The sequence below is a fragment of the Patagioenas fasciata genome, chromosome 11, assembly GCF_037038585.1.
Source record: "Patagioenas fasciata isolate bPatFas1 chromosome 11, bPatFas1.hap1, whole genome shotgun sequence".
Lineage (NCBI taxonomy): Eukaryota > Metazoa > Chordata > Aves > Columbiformes > Columbidae > Patagioenas > Patagioenas fasciata.
In genome coordinates, this window is record NC_092530.1 from 8,880,532 (window position 1) to 8,888,746 (window position 8,215).

Genomic DNA, 8,215 nt, shown 5'->3' on the forward strand with positions numbered 1-8,215 from the left:
GTGAAAGCAAGCGGAAGGGGTATCAGCTATTTAGGAAGCAAGAGACGGGTTTTCCTCAGTTGATTTTTTGCGTTGTTTTTAAGCACTGTCTTTTTCTCAACGCGGTGTGATTTGGTCACACTCGGAGCGAGACTGAGAAAAGAGTATCAGGGGCTTTCGTTTCTTTTGCGTTTAGTTTTCTTTTGGTGGGGTTATCTTTGGTTTCTTTCCTTTTCTGAGCTGAGACACGACTCTGAAAAGCCCACTCCTATCTTTGTTTTTCTCACGCAAAGATAGAAGCTTAAAAACCGATGGCTTCACGCCCTCCATCCCAGCTAGAGGAAAATTGGCTATTAGGCTCCAACAAATGGCCAGTTTTCTGTCTTCAGGAACTAAGGTCCCATCCTTTGGCCACACTCACGCCTGCACAGTTAATGAACCACTAATTGCTATTTAGAGGAGCAGCGAGCCCAGAAGTGAGGCCCAGCAGCAGATAAATCCCCGGCCTCGCGTGGGCACGGACCCCCAGCACAACACGAGCTGCCCGTAGGACCCCTTAGCAGAAGGATCATTACCTAAATAACTGGGAGTATTAACCTGCTGTTTAATGCACCCCAGCTGCAGGGGAGTTGAGAACTGCCTTTCAGGACAGATGGGACGTGACCCCAGAGGTTTAGCCCTGTGACCGTGATTACGTGAGCTAATCTCAACAGAGAGCAGGTCAATCTAAAGAGCACCCGTGGTTCAGCGTGTCCGTGGGCGCTGCAGTTGATCACCCAAAGTCTCCAGGTCTCTGTCTCTCTCTTTTTCTCCCTCTGAAGATTCATAGCTTTGTTTTCAAAGGCACTTCCTACAATTTCAGCCTTAAGTACATTCATTTGCAAGCGCAAAAGCTTATGTTGAAGCTTGTGAAACAAATCACTGTGCACTAGGATGATTTTTTTTTTCCTAGGGCAAATTAGACCATTTAACCAGATTTAGAAGACGAACTTAAAAACTTTGCAGAGCTATTCTGCAAGCTCCTTTGAGAATGGGGGATGAAGTGATTGATCACGGTATTTATCATTTTCTTTTGAGTCCGATGCACCACACAAGCACCCCAGGCCAATTAGAGGCAATTCTTTTATCCTTCCCAAAGAAATACAAGAGAATGGGAAGAGCAGAGCGTGATTTCACTATTTCCACGGAGCCTATTTTGTTTCAGAGCAGCGAGGCAGTGACTATGTTTTTATTTAAGTACAAAAATAATCTCAGCACTTTTTAGTAGAAACTATCAATAACCAGCAAATCCAGGTGAGAGTTTTGGAGAGGAAGGGTGGCCCCTCTGTGACAGGCAGCAGTGCAACACCACCAGTCCCAAACAGGAGGCAGCCCACTTTTCTATTGGAACTTGTTTTTATGCTCTTTTGTATCCTTGCATTTTTATGGTCAGGTTTTAATATGGAATATGTAGCAAATATTATCTTGTTTCTTTAAAGAGGTGAATGAGGTGGGTTCTCAGAAGGTAACTGAAATGTTTTACTCTTTCTGAATGGCTGGAGAGATGCAGAGAGAGAGAGAGAGAGAGAGATTACAAAGTGTTGTCAACATGATGAAAATCTCGCTTTTTTTCTTTGCCTTTTTAATTGCTTAGGGAAAAGAAATATTAACAAGCCATTAGTTAAGCCTGTTCATTTACTGTTTTGTGCCTCAGAGAGTGAGAATGAGACATCCATAATTTTTATGAGAAGATGCTTCCTAAATATTCAGCACTAGGAAAAAAAGAAACACCACCGCCACACCATTATTTGCATCATAAATCAAGACTCTATGATCTGACAAGGCCACTTGTTGGACTCGCAGCTTCTTTCTTAACCGGGAAGCCAAACCAAACTAGCGTTGCGAGCGCTCGCCGAAGCCGGCGGCCGGCAAAGCAGATGCAGGCGTTTGTTCCAGAGGGAAGAGGGGCTTGGCCCTCGGGCATGGCATCCAAGAAAGCTCTTCCCCTCCATAAATTGCCGAGGTGCTGCAAGAGATGGAGCATTGGCACAGAGAAGAACCAGCACCGGGTGCCGGTTTCCCGGCAGGGAGCGGGGTTGGGCTCCCTCGGGGGCTGAAGGCGCTGGGAGCAGCGCAGATGCAGATTTGGGGTGATTTTGACAGAGCATCTGATACAGACTTTCCATGTCACTGCCAGACAGGAGGAACCCACTTACCATTCCATATGCAGAAACAAGAGAGTTGTAACAACCTTAAATGTTTACGGTATTTCTCTGGCTGAACCTATATATATATATATATATATATACATAAAATAAACCCACCCTCTTCCCTAGGTAAATGACATGCATTACCCCTTGACCTAGCCACTAGAACAGAGGATCTAAAGTCAAGACTTTTGCCTCCCCACCTTCTCCAAAAAGCTCAAACAAGAACCAACCTAGGTGCATCTAACAGTTGTAAATAGAAAATACTACATAGAGAAATATATTTGAAATCTGTTTCAGTTTCCGGATGGTCGCCGGCCATCCATCGCAATGTTATTGATAGTACACTGTGGTGCTTTGGGTTTCTGGTTTTGTTCTCTTTATGCTCTGTCATCTTTTCATTGCAGCTACATTTCAGGGAACATGTATATTTAGTAGCTATTGTAAGTTCTGCATGGCATCACCAAGCTTATTTTTTCCTTAAGAAGAAACGAGTCTGTAGGAGTTTCAAGGCACTATGACGACAGGGACTTGTAGCAGAGAATTTAAAAAATAAAAAGAAGTTTTTAAAATTCTAGTTTGAAGCCAAATACTGATATTTTAGTGCTTTTAGGGTTTTAACAGTAAGAGAAAAAAAAAAATAAAAAGACAAAAAAATAAAAAGACAAAAGATTTTGGTAACCCAGCTGATCCGCACTTGCCAGTTTTATTATTTTGTTTATATCGAACTGTTTGACCCTGTCAAACAAGTGTCAAAGTTGTGTGTATAAAACAAACAGAAAAAGTGTTTAAAAAGTGTTGTAAAGACACTGAGCCTTATGAAAATATTTATGGAATTAAATAAAAAGAAGTGAAAAGGCATCTGAAGGCATTTTAAATCATTTTCCTCACTCTTTTCCCAAAGGCTGAGCACAAATCACCGGGGTGGGGCTCCCGCCTGCAGAACAGACGCTGAGACACGCGTGTGCAACCAAACCATAGCTTTGTTCTGGAAATCTCCCGCCTGCCCCTTGCTTTGTGGCCTCCGTCTGAACCGAGTGATTAACGGAGGTTCAACGCTGACCAAACAACCGCCGTGCTAGTGCTGGCAGGGGCTGCTCTAAGCGGAGCTCGGAGCAAGTCTTCTGCGAAACTCGGTTTTAAAATGCTTTCTGTTCCCGAGCTTTGCTCAGCTCCGACCCAGACTTGAAGACAGCCGAAGTCTCCAAACAGCCATCTGGTCGCACATAGATTGTGAGCAGCGTTGCAGAGCGCCTGGAGCAGAGCAGGGACTGGGTTTTGGGGGGAGCCCTGCTCCGCTGTGGGGCTGAGCGCAAAGAGCCCCGCGGGTTTCTGCCCTGGGTGTCCCTTGGAGCAAGTGCCCGCAGGGAGAAGCAACACGGGTGCTTTACACCTGAAGGGCAAAGCGCTCGCTCCGGACACCCAGTGGCACTTCACAGGTAACACAGTTGAGCGATGCATTTCTAGACAGCCCAAAAAACACAGTTACGACCAAGAGAATGGGGGTTATCACATCCAGAGCCAGTAATGGTTGGGGACAATGCCCGTTGTCACATGGAGAAACCCACAGGTACACGTACCAAGCTGCTATAAATAACCGCAGCCAAAAAGCTTTGTTTTCAGTAACAACACTGACTTTCTGCTCTTTGCGCTCTGCCTGTCTGGGTGGCTGGGGGCCGGTTTGCTGGCACACAGACTGACCGCATCTTCAGCCTGCACATTAGGGAACCAGTCAGAAAAGGGAATTCAAATAAATGCACAAGCCAAGCAGCTCTGCTCTGGGAGAAAGGGAACCAGGATAGAGGCAAAGCTTGAGCGCACGGGCTGCTGCGGGGCCGGAGTCTGAGCAGGTTCAGGCGCAGGCTCAGCCAGACCTCGCACATCACAGCTTCACATCCACCCGCTGCTTCAGCAATATCCCAAGCCAAGCTTTTGGCTCTTGCTTACATTATTGCTTGCAATGAAGATGACGCTGGTGCTGTGCTGGGGCTCACCTGGCCGAATGATGCTGTGTCTGTTGTAGCGCAGAACCGAAGTCACTCGGATTGGCACAGCACCGTTTCCAAAGTACGCTGCTGGGGAGAGCGGACCCAAAATGCAGTTACATATAAAAGCTCCCCTTGAAGACAATTCTACCCGCAGTGCTCGCTTTGCAAGCCAAAAGGTTGTTTGTCAGAATTCGGCACGGCCCGTGAGTTTGCAGATTCGAGGCGTGGGGAGGGAGGTGGTCAGGGAGAGCACAAGCCATGTGTACTGCCAGGATGCATAAAGTAACAAAGCCCTGACAAAGAGGGAATGGGGAAGAAACCCAGTTTCCCAGTGTGTGTGCTGGGAGCCAGAGCACTACCAAAGCTTCTTCATAAGCAATAAACAACCCCCGTGCCCCTCCAACACGCTCCCACCCCTACTTGCTTTCCTGGCGAGAGGAGCACTGTAGTTGATTGATAGCCAACTTACATATTCCATTGAGTGACAGTATTTGGTTCTGGCCACCCAACAATCAGCCAGCTACTGTGAACTTTGGTTGCATAAAACAAAAACCAGAGAAACCCAGTTTAAAATGAGCTTGTCCTGCAGGGTGCTAGGTTCGTTAGGCCATATAGCTGCATAAAAGAGCAATTAACCCCCCAGGCAGCACTAGGGATAGATGTGGCCAGCTGATCTCTGAGGCCTCGCTTCAGAAATTCGCTGAAACACTTGCCTAAGTCCACTGTTTTGCACCAAAGCTTTGATTACACCTGCCTGTGCGGTTCCCGAGCTGTGTGGCTGAGGGCACGTTGTGAAACATATGAGAAAACGCCGTGTAGGGCTGAGCTGGGCCCCGGCTCCACTCGGGAACCGCCACAGAATGAGCAAAGCTTCCAGGCTGATATGTCTGTGACATGACAGGAATGCTGTATGAACAACTGTACGTCAAAGCCGTCTCTGTTTTATCCGTGTGTGTATATCCGTGGTATTACAGCCGAACTTTTCTTTTTTAAGGAATCAGACTTGGAATCTGACTGACAGTGCTGGGATTACAGATCCCAATCTACCCCAAACAATAAATTGTCTTGTTATTCTGTAGCTGAGAAGCAGCACGGGGTTTACACTAAGTACAGCAGCGAGTCAGCATCCTCCAAAGCACCATCTGTGCTGAGTTAGTGAAGAACAAACTGGAATTGCGTGTTGCTGGGGTTGCGGTGGGAATCACTGAGAGCATTTCTGAGCGCGGTCCACCGAGGGTTTCACAATCCTTCACTGCTGCTTAACCGATCTCCCCAGAGCTGCAGGTACAACTTGTAAAGCTGTGTTTATTTGTCTGAATCTCTTACCTTTGCTATGGAAAAGAGAGTCATGGTATTTCTTATATGCATTTTAATGTTCACATCCTTTCGTTTCCAGCCCTCTCCAGGCCAAATGTATCCTGGTGAAGAAGTGCACGTTCTCATTTGAGAACCGCAGTGATGTGTTACCTCTTGCAGCTTTGACAGGTCCTGTGCTCAGCCCTTTCCACAGGCCGGGCCATGCAGCAGCAATGGCTCAAATATGTGTCTGCTCCAGGAGCCCTCCGGGGCCCATTTCCAAACCTTTGCTGTCACACACCAGCCGAAGCGCTGGCTGAGGGACATGCATCACTCTCCTCTTTCAGTCCTGGCTACAGCAGCAACAAAAATACCCCCTCCAACTCCAGAACACTGTGGGTTTTTAATCTTTCATTTAGGACAATATATAAAAAAGTTAAATCCCTGCAGAAACGGTTCCCTCATGAAAAAAACATCAATGCTTGAACAAGTGCTCTGGTCCGTGGCATCTTGTCGAGCGTGTGTCACTGCTGGCCACCTCTGCAGCTCCCAGCTGAGGAGCTGGCCATTGCACGGGGCTGTACACACGCAGCTCTTCGCACACACTGTCTTGCCCTGTTTGCTGTAATAGCAGAGAGCTGGAACATCCACACCTGTACCTGCCTGGCTTTTGTACCCAGTGTACAGCCGGAGGGGAACACACTTTTTGCTAGGATCTAGGTTTTTTCAGCGTAAACCATGGTACTCGAGTTACAAATAACCTCTCTGAACTCAAGCTCCAAGAGGCACGTCCTGGAAGTCAGTGGAAGGTGAATTCAGTAAGAGGATATATCTATATTAGCTTCTCTTTTTAGCTCGCTTTTACAAAGCTGTGAGGCTTTTATTCATGAAGCAAACAAAGGGTGTGTACGTGTGCATTCAAGCTGCTGCAGGTTTGTAGGAAATCAGAAAGCAGGTGGCCCGGCCCATAGCACTGTTTGCCTGGGATGGGGGTGCCAAACAACCAACAACCACCATCCACACCAGCAGGGCCAGGGCTCCTCTTACCCCTACACCAGCCACCCAGAGTCACCTCAGTCAGTGGCTTTTTCCATAGAACTGTGTAACTGAGGTTAAAATTCAAACAATCCCACTGCTGACTGTTTTCTGAACTGGTACAGACTGGACCTAACACAGGCTTACTACAGGTGTAACTGAAAGCAGTACTTGATCCACAGGTTTAGTGCCTGCACTGATCCAGACTGGAAGTGCTTGGAAATAGTTTAGCTCAGCCAATTAAGAGGAAGTACCTCCTCCTCCTAAAGACAGTGGTTTTTAAGGCAGGTTTTATATAGGGTTGATACTATACCACACTGCAGGTGTGAAAAGAGCAGCAGGTTTGAACAAATAAGCCATTTACAGAAGTGATGTCGCTCCTGTCGTTTGTCGCTGGGTGTTTCTCCATCGCAGGGAAGAGCTGGCCTGTCTGAGCCGAGCTCTGCTGAGCTGTGTTGCCCAGGTGGTTTTAGTATCAATCTGATGCCGGTTGACCTGGACATGTGATAGCTTTTCCACCGTCAGCCACCCCTGTGCAGCCCAGGCCGCAGGGTTTTTTGAGTCAAAGGTATTTTAGCACATCTTAAAGTGGAATTGCTTTTTGTGCATTCGTGCTGTCACACCAGTGTTTTGTTTTCTGTTTGGAAGTTGGATAAATGCAGAGAGGTGCCATATGCTTTATTTTAACTCTCCAGCAGCCAGACCAGTGCTTTTCCTGTGCCAAACAAGAACAGCCTTACAGCACGCTCTGCTCCCCATCTAATCCTCAGCCAGTGTCTATGGCTGCAGGTCCTACAGAGCCTCACAGGCCCGAATCCAGCAAAGGACAAGACAGGCAAATTGCACTAATGGTGCAATTGTAAAAAAGAATTATCGCTTGCTGCCTTATCTGACCAAAGACACATCATTTGTATTTCACAAGTTGTTTATAAGTTTGGCTGCAGCCAAGCTCTGTTGTGTGGATGTCCCTGGCCAGGGGACACCCAAGTGACACAAAGTCCTGTGGCAGCCACCAAGAGCCCCGCTCCAACAGGCAAAAGCACTGGTGTCCGTGACACGGGTGGGAGCTGTGTGTATGCTCAAGGTGGGTCAGGAACAGGGAGGGCTATTCTCTCGTCCTGTCGAGGGGAGCTGTAATCACATTGCCACCTGCCTTAACAGAGCCCTTATCCCACAGCCTGGTTTTGAGGGAATATGTGACCAACGCACTGCTTTCCTCAAAGTTTCACTCCCCCACAGATACAGGGCAGCAAGAGAGGAGTTCCTGGTCAGCCCTGCTGCTGCGGTGGTTTCACGCTATACAAAGGAAATCCAGAGTCTTTGGACCAGGAAAAGAAAATAGGAGCAAATACAATAAATACTCATAGTCGTGGCGAAAGCCGAGACGGGCGCCGCGGTCTCTGGTTCTGCTCCCAGGACGGTTTGTGCCCGTTCTCTAAGGACTGCGAGTGTGCAGGCTCCCCACAAAGCCACCGCATTTGGTCCTGCCGAATCACCGCCTGAAGGCATCTGCTGTTTGCCGGTGACAGTAAAGGTGACTGCGAAGGTGATGCTACAGGGGCTTTGACACACACGGTACGTATCCCACCTGCAGCACCTGCCCCAGCCTGCATTCTGGCTGTGGCACTCGCAGCCTGTTTGTCAGGTGTGGGCAGGATCCCCGGGAGCAAAAGACAACAGAGAAAAGCGATGAATTTGGGTAGGTTGCAGAGAAGGGCTGTGCTGGTAAGC

At 47.9% G+C, this 8,215-nt stretch overlaps 1 protein-coding gene across 1 annotated transcript in view; it reads left to right on the forward strand.

The window, feature by feature from the left end:
- The window catches only part of ARHGEF9 (Cdc42 guanine nucleotide exchange factor 9), a 210,163-nt gene extending 207,901 nt beyond the window's left edge, over positions 1-2,262 (forward strand). The window contains exon 14 of the mRNA XM_065846654.2: positions 1,673-2,262. Coding sequence (XP_065702726.1) covers positions 1,673-1,679 — 7 coding nt within the window. The 3' untranslated portion in view covers positions 1,680-2,262. The remainder of the gene's footprint in view (positions 1-1,672) is intronic.
- The last annotated feature ends 5,953 nt before the right edge of the window (positions 2,263-8,215 follow it).